At 38.4% G+C, this 20,465-nt stretch overlaps 1 protein-coding gene across 1 annotated transcript in view; it reads right to left on the bottom strand.

The window, feature by feature from the left end:
• Positions 1-6,539: 6,539 nt before the first annotated feature.
• The window catches only part of DPYD (dihydropyrimidine dehydrogenase), a 537,067-nt gene continuing 523,141 nt past the window's right edge, over positions 6,540-20,465 (bottom strand). Inside the window, exons 22-23 of the mRNA XM_084637885.1 lie at positions 12,713-12,853; positions 6,540-8,088 (exon numbers count right to left, since the gene is read on the bottom strand). Coding sequence (XP_084494011.1) covers positions 7,918-8,088; positions 12,713-12,853 — 312 coding nt within the window. The 3' untranslated portion in view covers positions 6,540-7,917. The remainder of the gene's footprint in view (positions 8,089-12,712; positions 12,854-20,465) is intronic.

Here is a 20,465-nt window from a genome sequence, read left to right as displayed (position 1 = left end):
TGGGTGTCTGCTACCTGCAAAGCAGCCCGAAAGTCAGCATATCCAGTTTTAGAAGGCTCCTCCCCTCTGTTCTGGGAGGGATCTGCTGGTGGCCTAGAGCTAGCAGGTCCATGTGCCACCACTTCCCTCTCTGTTGTGGTGTGTATTTGGGGAGGAGTGGGATGTGATTAGACGGGTCTCTTATGTCTGGCTGATCCTTAGGTCCCATAGCAGTTCCTTGGGCCCATTCAGAGATAGAGCAGGCTTTAAGTTGCTCAGACTTACACTGAAGGTACTGCAAAGGAGAGAATGAAGTCATTTTTGCATCTCCCTTCTGAGGTGCACTGTACGCACGCCCATCAGAACTAAGGATCAACCCCCCCCCAAAAGTGTACCAGTATAAATGTAAATGTGCAATGACCCCCCACATGGTATAGTGCTGTACTGGTAGTGCCTTTCTGCTGACAAAGTGGACTTTTTGAAATTAAAATTTCCTTGCAACGGGACATTTGCTCTCATTCGCCACCACAAACTGTGGGCACAACTGGGAGCACATTAATACTAATATAGCGTGTATCACTGCACCTGCTTTTAAAACTATGGCTTAGCAACATTTTGGGTAATGTACATTGATGAGGAACCCATTAGCATTTACAATAGAACACATCTTGTCAATCTTAGCACACAGGGCTGATCAGAAGCAAGTGCTTTTCATTATTATATGAGGTTAAATGACTGTTTTCCTGCTTTCAGAGGTTGCTGGTTCTGAAATTTGTTTCTCTACTCAGGGGACACTTAACAGAAGCCAGCCAATGAAACCAAGGTAAATTTAATTATAAAATATATAGCTTTTTTTTTAAACCTCCACAACCTTTTGAAGCACTGAGAAAATATTTGGGAATAGGGAGAGAAAGGGTACAAACTCACCAAATGTATTGAAGCCTGAATGTGGATTATCCAGGAGTGTAGAAATGAATAAATGTGTTTTATTCTATTATATTAATGAAATGGTTAATTCTGTTGCCATAGCAACAAAGAACAGCCATGATAAAAAGCTAAAGGTCTATACATAATGCCTGATTCAAGGTTTCTCTAATTCTAAAGCTGATTTTCTTAGCTACAATAGAAGTGATATGTGTTTTCAATATCATCTTAAGCTTGCACATCAAATCCTCTAGCTAATCCAATAAATAGACCAGTAGTATAAAATGGCATATATGTTTGTACACAGTAAACCTTATGAAAGAGGTTTACCTGTGCACAATCATAAGGAAGGATCTGGAGAGTAGAAAAAGGGGCTCATTAAAAAGGGGGAAAATAAAAGAAAGGAAAAAAGAGACTGTTTTGAATGTGAAGGCAAATCAGGAAATATACTACAATAGGAATGGGCTGCAATTATCAAACGCACTGTTGCATATCAAATCACTGGAAAGATAGCAGAGATATTTATTAAGAAATAATTGAATTTAAAATCTTATAAGGTGGCTCACATTGACAAAGGTAAGACTTTTTATTTTCTTTTCACTTATATTTTGCAAACACAAGGTCATAGACACAATTATTAAGAAAACTCCCAAATGCTAAAAAAACGGGAGTACCGTATTTTATGATAAAAACTGTTGTCAGAAGATCATTTTTGTTTTCATTTGTCTCTAGACAAAAAAAGAAAACCCTCTGCTTCTTCAGCAGTGTTTATGTGTGGGAGAAGAGTTGCTACTAATTCTTGCTTGAGATCCAGCAATACATTAAGGGAAAATAGTGATTTCTACTTCTCTCTTCATTTCTTTGGACTGCCTAGGCTGGATCCTGTGGGGTGCTTAGGAAGGAAGTAAATGGGATTTGAGGGTAGTCAGCACCTTGCAGCACTGAGCCCTCTGCTCTTGATGCAACTGTAGATCAAAATGGAAGACCAGTTATATTCTTGGCACTTACCCCTTCTTCAGCTATAATAAGATTTGTCAAACTTGGAATCAGCCTAAATTTCCATAAAACAACAGAGAATATTACTCTCCTTTGAAAGAAACTGCAGCTGTTGACTCCAACCACAGAAATCAGACATATAAAATTCTGTACCTAGCACCCTCATAATCAAAGTGGGTGATTTTATCTTCAGGCCGTCTAATTTGCATGATAATGTCAGCTCATTTCCTGTGAAACATTAACTTCAGCGATTGGATATCATTTTCTTCAGTTACTGGGCCTAAACCTGTCTCCAATAAGTGCAAGTAAAAGCTGTGATTACAAGTAGTCTCAAGTACAGAAGGGTGAGGAAAATGTTCTTTAGGTGATGATGAGTTCTAGTTGTTCATGTGTAAATCTGATAGGCAGGTTTGGGCCATCCAAAAGAGAAATTTGTCATTGCCTGCTCATTTCTAGATTGAAATGTAACAATAGATCTCTCAGGTTTTAAGGAGGAATTCTGAGGACTAGTTTTAACAATATCAACTTTAAGGTCCCTGAAAACAAAAATACTTTGTTTAAACATATTATAAAACAATGGCTGCTACTGTCTGTAATAAACATGCATTTGAAAAGCATGAAATTACATTGCTTACGGCCCCAATCCCAGGCTGTGACTGAGGATTACATGGTACCTCACAAGTAGGGTGTGGCACACTGGTGGATTTAAACCACAATTTGCTCCTCTCATATTGGTGTTGCTGTGTGCCCCTGGCACAAGTTAAGCAGCCGCAGGGGAGTTCTAACATATCTCACCTTCCTGTGGCCCCAAGGGACCATTATAGAAGCCACAATGCACAGGAACCCTGTCCACGGTCCTTCACCTCCAGCCATGAGGGTTGAGCTAGAAGAAGCTGTTATGCTGAATCTTCCCAACTTTGTGAATCTACCCTATGTTGGAGCTCCCTGTGCTGTGCTGACTAGAGCTGTTTCTTCAGTTCTGCAGGGACACACACAACCCCAGTGAAGCCAAAGTTTTGTTAGTGGTTTTGAGAGATTCATTTTACAGAAATTAGGTTTTCCAACTGCCATGCTATAATGGGAAGGGGATCTCCTCTTCACATCCAGGGGTAAATTTAAATTGTTTGATTCCTATTTACCTGCTAGGGTACATAGAATCCTTTTGCAAATAATTAGTAACTTTACAATGAAAAGAAGACTGTATTTTGACACATTACCTTTATTTTGCTTAACTAGAATCCTCTGCATTCATAATTTTTATTTTGTTTAGGGACCATATCCTCAAGGAAGTAATCTGCTTTCACTTGCTGAGAAAAAACTGCAAGTTCATTGCACTGCAAAAGCTGTAAATTTTACTCCAATGTCACAAAAAAAAAAAAAAAAAGGCTAACCCAGCAGAATTAGGACTCCAAATGGTGTTTCTATGAGCAAGCAAAGGTAGTCTGGAAATTTGAGAGGACTTGCATACAAACCAGAGGATATATTTATTAATAACTTTTCTCAAATGACTAAATGTACAATACACAAATTCTTCAGAAAAAAGAGAAAATGGTAACAGTGAAGACAAAGCAACCCAGATGGCCCATAAGCAGACTAATTATATGAAAGACCCAGAAGCAACTCTAAAGTTACCAATCCAGCTGCCTAGAGAGTGTGCCAGGTTGCCAGATGTTGCCAATGAAAACGTATCTTCCACAGTTCATCAAAGAAACAGAGCAGCATGGTGAAGTAAAACTGCTGCCAAGAAAATAAATATTTTATCAAAAAAGACTATTTTATATGTGGAAAAATATAAAATATTAACAAAATATCCAGCCCCCATGTTACAGTTCATAAAAATGAAGCAGAAAGATTTAACATATAGAATAGTTTGTCATTCTAATTAGCTATGTTTGTCACTATATTTATATATCTTGCTACACACTGTAGGTGTAATCTTGGACTGCATTAGGCCAGATCTTTTTTGCTGCAACCACAGGGACGTACGGATGGGAAATGTGGTGTGTGGCTGGATTGACCATGAATCTGGAAAGCCCTAGCTGCCACAGAAACGCATAGACAGGCACCACAAGTAAGACAGGCACCTTTCGGCTGCTCTGGCACCAGCTTCCCAGGATCAGGAGAGCGCAGACATGATTTCGTTCTAGCAGATCCTTGAATGATCTGAGAACTGGTGACAAGCCTACTCCTTGGTTACAGTGTGTAACCAGTGCTAGTCTCTGGAATAAATGATGTAGTGCAGCAGTAGTTCCAAAAAAGTCATGCTGTTTGTTCCTTTTCCACACAGCTTTATGGAGGAAAGGGTACATAAACAAGACTTCATCTGATAAGTCTTTAATGTACACGTATACTGCGATGCACTGTGTAGTTGTAAGCTCATCAATATAGTCCAAACATGATCTCCATGCACAAAAGTCTATTTTTAATTTTGTTGACAGCTCAAACTATTTAATTTACAAACATGAACACTTTTTTTCTCTAAATGCCATTTAATTCTTCAGAAATATGTTTTGTCAAGCCTATACCTTGAAAATATTGTACTTGCTCATCTTAGTGAGTCCAAAAACAAACTGCCCATATAGTTTGTTAGCAGGGCAAAGCTTTTTCCAATGAACCTGCATGAGTGCATTGGGATTCACACAGGCAGATCTGGCAGCTAGTCTACGGAGTTCTTGGACTGCAATGCATACATTAAACTTGAAGCTCTCTCTCTATTCAGGAATATGATGTGACTAAGAATGCGTTAGTAGAGCAGACTGGGATGAGCTATGGTATTTCTAGTATAATTTACTTTGTCAAGTATGGGGTTACACTATTTTATAAGGATTGCTTGTCTTGGTGTTAGTCAAGAATCTGACCCATCCATATTTCCTTAAACATGCAAGTAAATCATTGAACTATAGGAGCTTACTTTGTACCCTAACACTGTTGAAAATTCACATGCCTGACTACAGTATTTGCAATGTAGGTCAGATTCTTTGTTTTGTTTCGCTGGCTCATTAAACAAGGCCAAAATGTCCCTAAGACAGATGCAAAGGCCTGTAAGGTGAAGGACATTGGCATGACTTTGTTAACCAGGTTGCCACCGCATCCTGATGACTCAAAGGACAGTCAGCAAGAAACGTAGGAGTTCCTTGTGGAGCCCTGTCTATGGATTCCTACAATGTGATTTACCATTGTTTGTCAAAGTTAGAAAGCATTAGTTAATAAATGCATTTGGAAACAAAAATATTACCTCAGATTGTGGATATAACGAGGAAAAAAAACCCCTGAACTGCATGACTGTTCTTACCCTCCCTAGTAAATGAATTGTAGCAAAAGCCTGGATTTTGGCTGCTACATATGTGATGATGTTTTTGCTAGTATGCCATCTACTGCTGTATATGTTTATGATACTTTTGGCAGGTCTCTTATGGTGCTATATATTGATGACAAGCCATTTTACCAAGTGCGACAGTCTCCAGTAGAGTAGTGAAGTCAGGTATGGCAAAGAAATGGATGTATAGCACGGTAGTGTGAGCAAGTGTAGCACCCCAGAACAGAATTACATAACATGACAAAGATGGCTGTGTGCTTTCTGACATTCCATAGAAAAGTTAAAACGCACCAATATGGCCTGGAATAACATGTCCACCATTTCATACATCTACTAACCATGGTCATAAGATGATAGCTGCAGAGGTTCAGAATACAGGCAGTCCTCGAACTTATGACACAGTTGGTTCCTGAACATTGCATTGTAAGTTGAAACGTTGTAACTCAGAACCGCAATACACTCCATTGCAGGACCGAGGTCATAAAGTCAAAACCAATTGTCATAAGTTGAATCGGGGGGCAATTCAAAAACGTTGTAAGCGCTGTTCGTCGTTAACTCGAATGCCGTAAAGTCGAGGACTTCCTGTAGCATTTTTATGCAACCCTCCCCCAAGCATACACTGCTTCTCAACCAGCTTCTTGACTGAAGGAGATTCAGGGGCTGTATGTTTAGAATCTCAAGACCTAGCTCCTCCTATAATGTTCCCAACAGATGGAGTTTGTTCTCATGGTGAAAGCCCTTCAGCTGAGATACGGATAAGATATTATTATGGGATATAGAGGCCCAAGGCCTCCAACAAAATTCCACGGAAATATTTGCTAAGCAACACAAACATTTGTTACCACCTCAGTGTGCAAACAATGAAAGGAGAGAGCAAGAGAAAGCTTTTAGTTGAGTCACTAAAGTCCATAACTGCCAAAGGGTCACATCAAGTACGAGTGAGCTGTCAGATTATGCCCGAGTAGAGGAGATACTTTCTGCAGGGTAAATGACCCATTAAAAAAAGCTAGACAGGCAAAATATGTGTGTGTGGAGGAGGAGGAGGAGGAGTCAGAGCATGGAAAAGAAGGATGAGGATAAAGGAGGACAGAGATTTTTGAGAGGGGTGAGGAGCACGTAACATGGCACCCTAAACAATAAGCGTGCATATGTAACTTAACTTATTAATTATCTTGGAGTGAATTTTAGGATCATGAAAGACCACCTGACAGCAAACTTAAAATGCCACATACAAGAAAACCTGTTCAGTAAATGAATATATACAAAAAAACCCCAAGTTGATTAATGCTCTTTATTTATAATTAGGAATACATATGCAAACAGAAGAACAGAAAATTCTGAAATGTGTATAATCAAAGGTTATGAATTTTCCTGATCACATAATTAACTGAACAGATACATTATTATTATTATGAAACGTATGGCTTTGTATGCAGACATGGGTAAAGAAAATAGCAATACATTTGTATGAGACAGCTCCTAGTGAGAATGAAAAATAGGCTAAGGCTCTTTAGCAACCCTGGCAAATCTATATTTTGTTTGGGCTGTAACATTACTGTAGCCAAACATAACCACTAAGGATGAATAATAGAGGGGGGAATAACCCTGTACATGTACCATAGAAGCTACGTCTACAGTATGAGCTAGGGGTGTGATTCCCAGCTCGCATACACGCACTCGTGCGAGCATGAGTATAAATAGCAGTGTAGACACCGTAGCACAGACAGAACAGGCACAGCTCGTGCTAGGTCGATGGGAACTAGCATGAATGTGTTTACTTGAGCTGGAAATCGCACCCCTAACTCATAGTGTAGACGTAGCCATCGAGGGACACAGAGAGGTAAATATTCCATTCTCAAGTAATGAAATCTTTGAACTCTAGCTGCTGAAGCATTAATTGGCATAATTAAAAAGTTATTTATTTAGAATATGTCTACGCAGAAAATAGGTTGGTAATAATCAAAACCTGAGGTAACACCTGGATTTTGTAATAACACAGTTTAAACAATTTTAAGAAGTGTGCTGTGATTGTTTAATAGAGGAAAACTAAATCTAGACACCAATTCAAGTCATAAATGTGAAGAGTTCAATATAGGTCAATAGTTAGCAAATTTATTTTTAGAAGATTCTAATGTAAAGTTGCATTGAGGAAGCATTAAGAAAATACTCTTTTGTACACTGTAGCAGTTGAAAGCGATCAGTCCAGATTGGAAATGCTATTTTAAAGCGCCTTTCACTTCTTTTCATAGACAAATAGCACCCTGCACTGCTTTGTTTGCATAGTACGTAGCTAATGACAATTTCAAAGAAACTTTTTAAAAATTAAATGTAATGTTTAATTACAAAATGTCTCCTTGGAAACAGTTTCCTTGTATGCTGAATTGCAGGTAGTTAAAAAATGCTCAATTATGTTTAAAACTAGAAACTCTATAAAGCTTAAACATCAGCTACAGCAATTTGCAAAAGAAAAAGTTGTGCTTTACATAATGAACGACTGACAGCTAATAACTGACTAACTGCTGCTGCTCTGAAATCTAAGAAAACAGTTTGCCTTAAAATAATCACTGGAGAAAATAGCCATCATTATAAGGGCTATCAACATTACGTGTTTTAATACAGTTAAAATTTCAAGTACTAATTGGAAAGCAAATTTACCGCATCCAGGAAATGTAAAGTTCACATTAGCGGCTGGACTGATCACCTCAGCACATTGGGTTCACAGCTAAGGGCAGGCCTCTCTTTGGTGCATAAGGTGTTGTCCTGGAAACCATTCTGATGCAGTCAATAATAGGGCAGACACTGAGACACAGATTGCAGCCTGTACAACTGTCAGTAACGGCGGGCAGGTGGGTTTCTGGATCAAACTGTATAGCCTGCAAAGAGAAATAAATAGTATTGATGTCACTTATCGAAAAGGTCAGAAATAGCCCCATTGTAGTATCTGCATTTTACGTACTACAGTACTCTGTGCTTCAAGACGTGTGTGTGTGTGATACTGCACTGCAGCTATAGCAACCGTTTAAATTCTAGGGGCAAAAACACTTTAAAATTAGAACTGTAGGGCCAATTTACTCTCTGCTGAAAGCCCTGCATCGTAAGTTGAGTTACACAAAGGATGAATATGGCCCACAAAGTTTAAACTTCCATTAAGATATTTTTCCTTCATGGGAGGAAAATCTTTCATAACACAGCAATTCACCAGGTTTATTGGTACAGAAGAGATACCCAGACCAGTCCTGTATGGATTCTACGTGAGACAGACTGCAAATACCATCATGGGTGGGGTTTTTTTACTTTTAGTCTCTGCAAGATGCAACAATCTAATTTAATAAAATCTAGTGAGGAATGGCACATACTTTGCCACTTGTGATTCATTTTATTTGCAAGCCTTAGAAAGTTAAAAGGGATATCTGGGCCGGGAGCAGACAGGGCTGCTTAATTTCTGACGTTTCCAAGGACTGAGCCCTCATTAATGATTAGCGTGAAAATTATTTTTAATTCGAAGTCATAACTGTAGCTTCAATAAGTCACCTATAAAAGACCAGTTTAAAAAACAAAATCAGACTAACTTCACACTCTTCATTGATTAAGGAACAAACTGAGTAAAAAAGAAACAAACAAAATGTTGGCTATGTATATTAGAGGAGGAAACTTTGTACCGGCTGAGAACTAAAGTGGAAAAGTCAGGGAATTCCATGTTAAAAGTTTCCCCTACAACTTTCATTCTTCCCTTGCAATGTATTAATAGTAAGATCTTCTGATGTATGATAATTGGGGCTCTGAATGTGGCCTTTCCCTACCCTACTGTACCAGCATTAATCAAAGGAGACTCATGGGGCATAAGACTTACACAGGCACTCATCTTCATGCCCTGGGAGTAGGTAGAGTGACCTTAATGAAATTACTGACACTGTGTAAAGTGAAACGTACGCAGGTATTTCCAATATTGGGAACTTGGTGAGATTCTCTTCAATTACTTGCAGGCAGGCTTTGGAAGAAAGGGAGTATTCGTTTCCTTCTGAAATCACAGGCAGTGTTTTTAGGAGAGGTTCTACAGTCTGCTCCAGCAGCAGCACTGATTGCTTTAAATATGGCCTTCTCTGGGCCTTCCCAAGCTCTGACACTCAAGAGAACAAGAGATCTGAAGTTTCCCAATGTGTATTTTGGTGTTCCACTAGTAAAGAGGCCCATGAATATAGTAGCAGTAGGCTGACATCTCACTCTCTAAAGTGTTAACTTAACCAGCCTGAACCTCCAAGTTCTGGTCTGGTTTGAGAGAGAAATAAAGGTTTTGTATGTTAGGACTAGTTCATCTATCTCTATTGACAATGCATTTCTTGAAGGGGATAGTACATGGCGATGTGGCAACGATTAACTCAGAAGTTCTGATTCATTTGTGCTCAACTTCACACTAATTACACCTTTTTGCTGTAGTCATACTAAGTGAAGTCTCTGCAGAAACTTCAGCAGGCTGAATATATGTTGGAAACACAAAAATTTGCATTCAGCAGAAGACAAACTGGTTGTTTTTTTATGTTTGATCCCTTTGCAAGTAATAGATGGAAAAAAAAAACGTTCTTTGCATCATGAAAAGCCTCAGGGGTCTGTCTGGTTTGTTTGGGTTTTTTTTTGGTTATTGCTGATTTTTTAAAGTTATATCAAAGCAAGTTGCATTAAATGTGAAATCAACTCTTACCTCCCTAAGGGCTACATTCTCCCCTATGGTGAGAAATCTTATGGAAGGGAAAACATTACTGCAAAACTTCCATGCACTTCAGAGCAGAAAGGGCAGTTTCTTGTGGTTGCTAAAGGCAGTGCTGCTTTCTCCTTTTCGTGGGCACAATAATTAGAAGCGAAGAGGCAGCAACAGCCACCTCTTTAACCACAAAGAGAGTAAGGAGACACAAGTAGATATAGGGCCATATTTCCTGCTGACGTAAATCAGTGTAGCTTCTCTAATGTGAAGATTCATATCAGCTGAGGATCTGAGCCATGGTCTCTATCTTAAATCAGAGTATCTTCTCCTATGCATGGCTCACTGGCCCCCTTCACATTCTTGCCACCATTGTCTGTTTGGAGGTATGCTACCATGATCCTCAGCCACACCTGCATATTCCTACCTGCTATGTAGAAAGGTCTTTATATTATGTATTTTGGATTAGTCTGGCACATGGAACCTGTAATTTAGGCAGGTGTTTTAAGTAAATTTTTCCACTTTAGCCCATGGAAGATTGTTTGGGGTATCTAGCCTTACTATAAATATGGTACTATTCTACAGTAAAATCCCCCAACACTGCAGTATTGTCATCGTAAGGGCCAGTATTTTAGATTGTTACTGTAGAATACTGTAGAACTTTTTATAAGGGCATCACCATAATGATCTTTTGTAACAGAGATAGTTATTGTGGGTCTGTCTTGTCCTCTGTGTCCCACACAATCCTATCATATTGAGCGCTGCTTGGTTTTTTGCTTTCTGTGTATTAGCCCTCCCCCCCCCCCCCTTTTTTTTTTTTTTTTGGAAATGCCTCTATGGCGTCAGATGCCTCTGAGTGCTTCATTTTCTGGTAACCTCTGTTATCTAAATCAACTTTACAAACTGCTTGCTTGGTGCATGCAGGCACTTACGATATCCTGCATATTGCCAGGTAACCTTTGCCAGACTTGCAGTCTGATCTGCCTGCCCCACCTCAGCGAAAACTCACACCCCTCCAGCCTGAAAACTGCCAATGGACATGCTGACAGCAATAGCTGTGTAAGAGGAAAACAAGTGCTGCCCTTGTGCGTGTTTAGTAATCTGGAACTTCTTGTCCAGTGTGTATCCATGTTTCTCTATTTGTGTAAGGACCCAGAGGACCGCTAATGTCCTTACACAGAGTGGTTAAAAGACTTATCATGGTTTAACTGCTTTATTTACCAAACAAATTTTGATTCAAAATGAAAAAATGGCTTTTTGAATTTGAATTTTAAAACTGCATTTGCATTTACAACATTAAAACCATTTCCTATTGGGATAATTTTTGCTAATAAAATAGCTTAGGGTAGTTGGGTGAAAGCTTAGGTCTCATGACTCTCCCATTACTATGACATGGTTTGGTGGACTGAATGGAGATTTGAACCAAGGAATTCTGCTCTATAGGGCTTGACCCTGCAGTGGAGCAGAAGAATGCTGTGAAACCCTGGGGAGCGTTGCTACTTATGATCCAGCTAAGGGGAGAGGGCCCTGCAGGCTCTTAGGCCAGGAGGAACACTCAGCATCATTACTAAAAAAATTAGTCTACTGCCATAGCAAAGTCTGGGTTTAGATTAAATATTCATTTTCTCTTATCTGTCTTTTAAGTGCTTGGCTTTTCCCCAGATTAATTGTTGTGGTAAGTGATTTTTACAAAGACAGGTTTATTTCTCTTACTATATTTAGTTAAAAATCAGTTTTACTACCAAACATACTGAATTCAAAATAAAGTAAAAGCCACTGAAAAATATAACATTGTTGCCTAGTTAAAACACAGCCCCCTATACTGGGTGTGCAGGAGTCATGAAAATTAATACTGCAAGGAGTACTGACTTCTATAGGGATTCTAGTGGATCCTGCTTTGGTTTGAGAAGAGAACAGGTCACCTAAAATGGCTGATCCCGGCTCTTATCTTATCTTCTTATTGGATGGGTAAGTCCCTCAAAATCCTGCAGATGTGCAATGGTAGGGCAAGGAATAGTTCACAGAATTAACAGTGAATTTCTCAGAACTATATGTTACTGTACATGGTAGAATTCAAGGAATACATAGTTTGCTTTGAACAGTTCTCCCAACTCAAAATAATGACATATGCCAGGTGCAGTGATTTCTGGGTGTATCAACCTACCAGGCCGTCTCTTCTTTAATCCCTGTGGAAGTTAGTTCATCATATTGGAGGGTTGATTCACAGAGAACTGGAAATCTTTCCCAAATCAGGGCTGATTCCAAGTTAGTTAGTTTGACAAACCTCAGGCAAGGTTTAGATTTTTGAACAGGTATCTGGCAGGTGGGCATATTTTTTTTCTTCTCACTGCCCTGTGGGCTTGATGGGGCGAATCCTTCCCCCTCTCCCTTAGTTACCTGAGAACCTTTGAAGAATTGAATTTGCAGCAGTCCATACTGGGTCCTCCTTTATTTACTTCCCATCAAAACCGAAAAACCAAAACAAAGTAAAACAAAAAACTCCTGATGATGTAGATGTCATAGAGATAACTTCTGAGGGACTAAAAGAGGCTGTGAAGTGGAGTTTCAGTTCTATTCAACACAAATCTCCGACAAAGTCCACAATAACTGGTGCATGGACAACCCCTACAATTGGATCAGTCAGGGTTCTCTCAGTATAGCTTGGGAGCATGCTGGTGTTAAAAGCCAATATTTTATACAGCTATTTTTGTCACATGCTCATTAACAGAAGGTGGATTGTTTCTGTCTCAGCAACAGAAAGATAACTCACTGTGCTTTTTTGCTAATTACAGCCATGTTCTTACCTGGTAGCCAGAATCATTACAGGTCATGTAGCATTTGCCACAGTTGATGCACATTTCCTTGTCAATCAGAGCCACAACTTGCTCTGTGTTGTTAAGCTCACCATATGTTCCAATGTACTGCAGTGCTTTTCCAATTACATCCTAGGGAGAAAAAACAGAATCATTTAGAAGATACCCAAGTTTTGGTTTTTTTATGGTTTAGTTGTTGTTTTTTTATGGCCATATAAGAGCATTGTACAGTATTTTAACATGGGAGTTTCTTGCAGACACTACGGCAATGTTTACAGTTTTTGAAATAAATGTTAAAATTTGCCAAGTTTCACACTTCCTCTATCGTAAAATGTAGATAAAGGGTATTGAATGTATATTAAATTAAACTGCAGGAAGATCTACAAGTGTCTGTCTGTCCACATTTAGCATTTAGCACTTGATTTTAAATGCACTATTTAATTAATTTTTGCTTGGCCAACATTGTGTAGCACTACAGGGAACAAAATGGGACACAAAAGAGAAGTGACATGACACATGCGATCTGGGTGTCCTTGGTCACTTTTCATTAGCACAGATTTAAGAACTCACTGCACGAAAAGAAAGGGGCATCCTTAAACAACAAAGGACAAAAAGAACAACAATTGCTTTTCTCTCCTTAGAAAGACAAGCAAATGGCTTGAAAATCAGCTCTGTATTTCAAACTTACAATACCGGGGCCTCATTCCGCAAAACCTTATTCAAGGAAACAACACTTTTGCTTTCAAGCGGACTACCTGTGTGAATGGAAGTTTGCAGATCCCTAAATACTTGCTGAATAAAATGCATGCAATTATACTTAGAGAAGGCTAAATGTGACACATCAGATGCAAACAAGTTCATCTCTCTTAATAAACAAAAGGTAGAAAACATTAATGTAAACCACTTTGTGCTTCCTGTGTGTTGTGCTTGTCAGCACTTTAGTAGGGTGGGTAAGCATTATATTTCCATTTTACACATGGAATACCAGATGCACATAGAAGTTCAACGACATGTCCAAGATTACAGAGTGAGTTGATAGCAGAGAGGGGAATAGGACTCAAGTCTCTAGGGATTAATTTAACTGTCCTCAGCAATCCCCCAAAGAAAACACTGTAAGAGTATGTTACAGTGATTGTCTTTGGTTTTTCTCACATGATGCAGAACATTCCCATGCCGTTGTTCATTGTGCCAGCAATGCCCTTCTGTCATGTACATTGGCCAGACCGGACAGTCTCTACGCAAAGAATAAATGGACACAAATCTGACATCAGGAATCATAACGTTCAAAAACTGGTAGGAGAACACTTCAGCCTCTCTGGCCACTCAGTAAAAGACTTAAGGGTGGCAATTCTGCAACAGAAAAGCTTCAAAAACAGACTCCAAGGAGAAATTGCTGAGCTTGAATTCATATGCAAACTAGACACCATTAACTTGGGTTTGAATAGAGACTGGGAGTGGCTGGGTCATTACACATACTGAATCTATTTCCTTAAGTTAAGTATCCTCACACCTTCTTGTCAACTGTCTAAATGGGCCATCTTGATTATCACTACAAAAGTTTTTTTCTCCTGCTGATAATAGCTCATCTTAATTAATTAGCCTCTCACTCACAGTTTATATGGCAACTTCCACCTTCTCTGTACGTATATATGTATCTTCTTATTATATGTTCCATTCTATGCATCCGATGAAGTGAGCTGTAGCCCACAAAAGCTTATGCTCTAACAAATTTGTTAGTCTCTAAGGTGCCACAAGTACTCCTGTTCTTATTGTTCTTTTTGTTTATTTGTTCATCAGATTAAGTGGAATGTTGCTTGACACATGAAGCACGCAAGATACTTCAGCAACAGAGAAAAACAGTTGTAACTGTTTTATAAAGCATATCAGAACACAGTGTTTAGCGGTACTCAGGCTTGCTATCTCTGTGTCTCTTCCTTGCAGTAACCATACAGGTAACCCACACAGTGAGGGGCAGGGAGACTCCTTACTCTGTCTGGTTTCAGAGTAACAGCCGTGTTAGTCTGTATTCGCAAAAAGAAAAGGAGTACTTGTGGCACCTTAGAGACTAACCAATTTATTTGAGCATGAGCTTTCGTGAGCTACAGCTCACTTGTCTGTGATTTGGGGACATGGTCATTGGGTCAATAACAATGACATTCCACTGCCCGAAACCCTCTCCTGAGGGAGTTGTAGCAGCTGCAGGCAGCCCAATCAGTAGTTGATGGGCTGCAGTAGCCTCCGAGGAGCTGCTGCAAAGGTTGCTCCATAACATTCCTGGTGGAAACATTCTAGCACAAAGCTCATTGCAGAGGGTGACCTGATTTCACCCTTGACAAGCAAATGGGGTGATTCGCTATCTTGCCCTGAATCAATATACACAATCAACTGTGCCCAAAGCACATGGAAAGTATTCCCTGTCTCACATCCTGTCTGCACAAAAAGAAGACTGTGTAGTTATATATATCTATATTAAAAGTAGTATTCTACAGTGCTTGTATTAAAAAGCTGCCATAGTTACTCTATATTCCAAGCACAGAGAAACCAGGTATTTCAGATACTGCTGTGTGCTAACTGTTAGCATATGCTGAATTTTTAATGCCCTATATTTTTAATGTGTGTACTGGCATTGGCAGTAAAAGAATGTTACTGTGTTACTAGCCTCATGGACAGTGATCTTGGGGGAAAATATAACTGAATTCAACCAAATCATGAAATCAACAAAACTCTCAATTTTTCCCATCGGACAAGGCAACTCCCTGTACATACCTCTGACTTAATATGCCTTGCTGCATTGTCTGATTTGCTAAAAACCATTGACAGAAAGTTGTTGATTATGGCAATTCACTTTGTGTGGAACACAGTGAATTTCAGGTTTGGGATTTACGCTGTTATAGGCTATTTAACTTCCTGCTTTCTGACTGTGGGGGGATTGAACACCAACACATTTTTAAAAGCTGCATAGTTCTGTAAGGTGCCTAGATACTGTGCGAAGGGGCTCTCTAAATTGTCTTTTAACAAAGGACCAGAGGTTGCAAAATCTGTTAAAATAATGTTAAAGATTCTACATAATTAAGATAAATTTGGACTAAATAATGAAAGCTGTGTGACACTAAGGTAAATTTTATCTCTTGCTTCAAAAATATGCATAACTAAAAGTACGTTATAGGAGCAGCAGTACTGAATTTCTACTAATTTTCCATACTAGATCAGGGAATAATTGTGATTATCATTATGGGTTTGATCCGAGCCAATTGAAACCCCCGCAGGTTAAGCTACATCTGAGAAATAGACAACCTCTGTCTAGAACTGCACACAAGAACTGCACTTTAAACAGTTTAGCTATCATCTGCATGATCAAAATATCTGATGTAAAATTCCCCCCTTTTTCCTCTTGTACTCTTCAATGGAACATACAAAAATACTTATTATCCAGGAATACAAAGTATTTTATCAATGTACCTTGCATCTAGTTTTTGAATAACCAATTTCCTGTTCCATCCTATTGTAATCTCTCAAAAATGCTGTCCATTGTGAAATATGTAAATGTATATTAGTAATCTGCTTTTATTTATATTTGTATTACTTATTAAATTAACCATATCCAAAGCCTTATTTTCTAAAATTTCAGAAACCACAAATTGCTGCAGGACTGGGATTCAAAAACTAAGGGGTTTTATTATTATTCGGAATGACCTTATTTTCAGAGATGCTCATCACTCCCAGATCACCCGGATGCTACCTCTCAAAACAAGATACATATAATCTTAGCTGTTATGACTGCAAAGGAAAGCTTTAAAATGTGAATTAAATGTAGACTGATGCTGCCTGGTCTTCCTGAGCCTGCATAGAGTTTGAGGGGTGTGAATGGCTCCCATTCATCTCCAGAAGCTGGCCTGAACTCTGAGAGTTAACAATGATAATTTAAATGACAATATTATTATATAGTATGAGGTGACATTTTCAGCTAAGGCACCTAGCCATCACTATAATGCAGTAGCAGAATCTGTGTGGGGGTATGGGGAGGGAAGTTTCTGTCAATGGTTGCTAAGTCAACCACCATATCCGCACACAGAAGGAAAAGGAAAGTGCAGATGCATCTCTTTCCCAGTGCCAAATTACTCAACTGCCTTTTCTGTAACACCTCAGCGCCTGCTTAAGTGCTTCAACTGTTCTTTGCCAACAGTTGAGACCTTCAGCTCTCACTTGACAACAACTACAGGGTATTAGTGCCTTTTCAGCATAAAAATATGGCACACTGAATATTTGAGGATAGCATAAATATGAATAGAAATTAATTTTCATATGTATTTTCATATTTAACTTAGAAAAAAGAGAGTGTGTGCATTTTCCAGGTTGCTACTGAATTCAGTTTGGGAATCTTGCAGAGACCAAGGAATCTTATTGCAAAAATCAGATCCATGCTTGCTAAAGAGTACATATGCACTTGTTCGTATTATACCTCTCACAGTTTTAAATAGTGTAATCAATTGGTCTATCGCAATATTAGATACTATGTGATCTCTTCATTGACTAATAGATGCAGAATCCTCCACTGTGTGTCATGAATCCACATGGTGTCTCTGTGTACTAAATTTTACATCTTCATTTTAGAGTTGTTGAAATTATATAAAACCAGTGTATCATATAAGTGATGCAGCTTTCCATTGACTGCTCATGGTCTTTATGTAACGACATAGAGAGATTTCTGAGGGTAGAAGATTCTAGCAGACAAAGGTATAGCAAGATCCAGTGGCTGGAAGCTGAAGCTAGACAAATTCAAACCAGAAATAGGGTGCACATTTTTTACAGTGTGCATAATTAACCTGGACCAATTTACCTAGGGATGTTGTGGAATCTTCTAACATGGGAAGGCTTTAAATCAATATTGGAGTCTATCTGAAAGCTATGCTCTTGTTCAAGAATCATTTATGGACTTGATGCGAGAACTACTTTGTGTAATTTTATGGGCTGTGTTATGCAGCAGGTCAGATTAGATGATCATAATAGTCCAGTGTTAGGAACACTAGACATTCCCATAAGTATATGGAATAAATTAAGCTTAAGGAATCTTCCCCAGAGATGACAATTAAAAAATGGTGTGTGTTGTGCTAAGTTTTCAAACTTTTAGCTTCTTACAGCACACATGAATACACTGGGGTGGGAATTTAGCATCTCAACTATGGAGGAGGAGATGTTTACCACAATATGCTGTGTCAAACATATATATATATTACAAACTGTAAAGAGTCATTGTTGTGGCTCCAAAATATTGTGAAAATTATTTTTTTATACCGTTGGACAGTTCTTTTTTTTTATTAGTGTCATCTTTAGAGCAAGATCTTTGTCTTTATTTAGCGGTAAAGTGCCATGTATATTTAGATGAGTAAAGAAACACTGATAGTACTTACATGATGTTTTACAGGTGCAATGTCTCAAAATACCTCAGAGCTTCTTGCTTGGATCAAAAAGTAAATGTTTGGAAAAAAATAGTGAAGCAAAAAATAGCTGGCTTTTTTGTTTAAAGTGCAGTTACACACCAAAAAAATGACTCTAAATGGCATCAAGGGGTTCCATGTTTATTGTCTCTCAGTGGCCTCCAGATTAAATTTTCGCAGTTTACAGTACGATGATGTTTTTGCTAATTACCAGCCCTGAAAACACAGGGCAGGTTCTAAAAGTCAAGCTGTGTTCTTTCTTGCTTGTGCATTACCACCAGCAATAAAATCCTGCAAGCTAAATTCTGTCCTTAATTATTCTATATGCAATCACACTGATTTTGAATTCTTCCCTCAGTTTTACCTGTGCAGCCCTGTTCTCATCAATAGGGATGCACAGGTATAACTGAGAGCAGAATTTGGGTCGGCAACTGCAATTAATGAGCAATTCTGTTGCTTAGAAGTGAATCAGAGTAGAATCCATTAGCTATTGACTTACTGGTGCTAACAAGAGTAAAAACAGTTAAAACTCATTTTGTCATGAAAGTAAATAGATACGATTTTGAATACACACAAGGAGCAGTTCTGTTGAGTAAGATGGTGTTGGTTTTACACAGTGACTTTTATTACTATAACTGCATTTTAAATGGTAACTTGTAAAGTATTTTAAGGTGATTAGCTTTTCATTAACCATATTAGCAAAACTGTATTTTAAAATAAAATTCACAGTTCATGCTTGGTTTACTGTTTACTGTTGTAAAACATTGTAAAACACAATGTGCCCAAGAGATGAGGGACATACATTGAAAGGAATCCTTTTATTACAGGACAGTGCACAATACTAGTATTATGTTTCCTAGATGAAATCCAAAGAGAGCACATATGTCTGTGATCTTATTGTTTATTTTCAGATCTAAAGATCCATTTTGGCATATTACACAAGTGAATGAAAGGTTCATCTGCTAGATTCTTTGAGCACTCACATGTCAACAGCAACAGAGAGTAGGGGGACACAGAGTAAAAGTCTGGAGTATATAATGTGGAAGACTGGTGGGTGCTAAATTAGTGTAAGAGAAAAATAAAGCCTATTCTACGAAAAGGCTAAACAGGTTCTCAAATCTGTGAGACATGATGGTGATGATGAAGTAAGCACTGAAGAAAATGATTCAGCATCAAGCCATAAATGTATTCATAACGCATTCTTATGTTTATATAACAATATTTATCCTGAGGGATCCCAAATCAGTTATTTATTTCTGTATAGGCATTTGTATAGTTCTCATGATCATAGCATTTGAGTGCTTTACAACCTATACATCCATAGATTGTAAAAAGAATCAGTCACTCCAGGGGAGTCCCGCTATTAGGGAGTAATTAAAGAGAATAAGTACATTGCTGAGAAGCTAAATGATTTGCATTAGTCTTCACCACAGAAGATGCTGGGGAGATACCTACTCCTTCTGATAATGAAAGTGAGTTGCTGTCATAGATAGAAGTATCAAAAGAGAAGCTGGAACAAACTGATAAATGAAAGAGGAACTGGACACCAGGACCTCAAGGCTACACCCGAGAGTTCTGATGGGTGAGCTTGAGCTGCTAACAAAAATATGCAATCTCATGAAAATCAGCCAGTAGAATGAAAAATAGCAAATGTTGCATCTGTCTTTTCAAGAAGGGCTGCTCTGTGATTTACAAATCTGTAAGGTTTACTGTGGTAAAGCAAGTCAACTGATTGATTTGTTAACTAGATACAGAATTCAAACAAACAAACAAAAAAGCCAACAACTTAGAATGATATGATAGACACAAGACAATATGTGTAAAGGAAAATTGTGCTTCTTGAATCTATTAGAATTCCTTGAGCATGCCAACAAAAGTAGTGAATAAAGGAGAAGCAGTCGGCAACTTTTATTTGGACTTTCAGAAAGTCTGTTTTAGATACTATTATGGAAAATACAGAGTCCTGGCGATGGCTTAGAATCTTGCTAAAAGGCAGAAAATAAAGAATCGAAATAAAATGATCAATTTTCAAAATGATAAAAGGTTAACACAAGGGGATGCTGCTAGGTTTTGTTCTAGGACTGGTGATGTTTAATATGTTTAGCAGTACTCTGGAAAAGAGGATGAACAGTAAGCTGGCAAAATCTGCATTGCGTTTAGATTAGACAATATTACAGAAGCCCTGAAATACTTCAGATTTACCTTACAAAACTAAGTAAATGGGCATCATGATGGCAGGTAACATTCAATGTTGGCAAAAGCTAATAATATACATCAGAATGAATACTCTGAACTACTTATGCCAGTTG

Source organism: Lepidochelys olivacea (genome assembly GCF_965140295.1).
Source record: "Lepidochelys olivacea isolate rLepOli2 genome assembly, chromosome: 8".
NCBI classification, from domain to species: Eukaryota; Metazoa; Chordata; order Testudines; family Cheloniidae; genus Lepidochelys; species Lepidochelys olivacea.
This window is presented reverse-complemented; position numbering and strand designations above follow the sequence as displayed.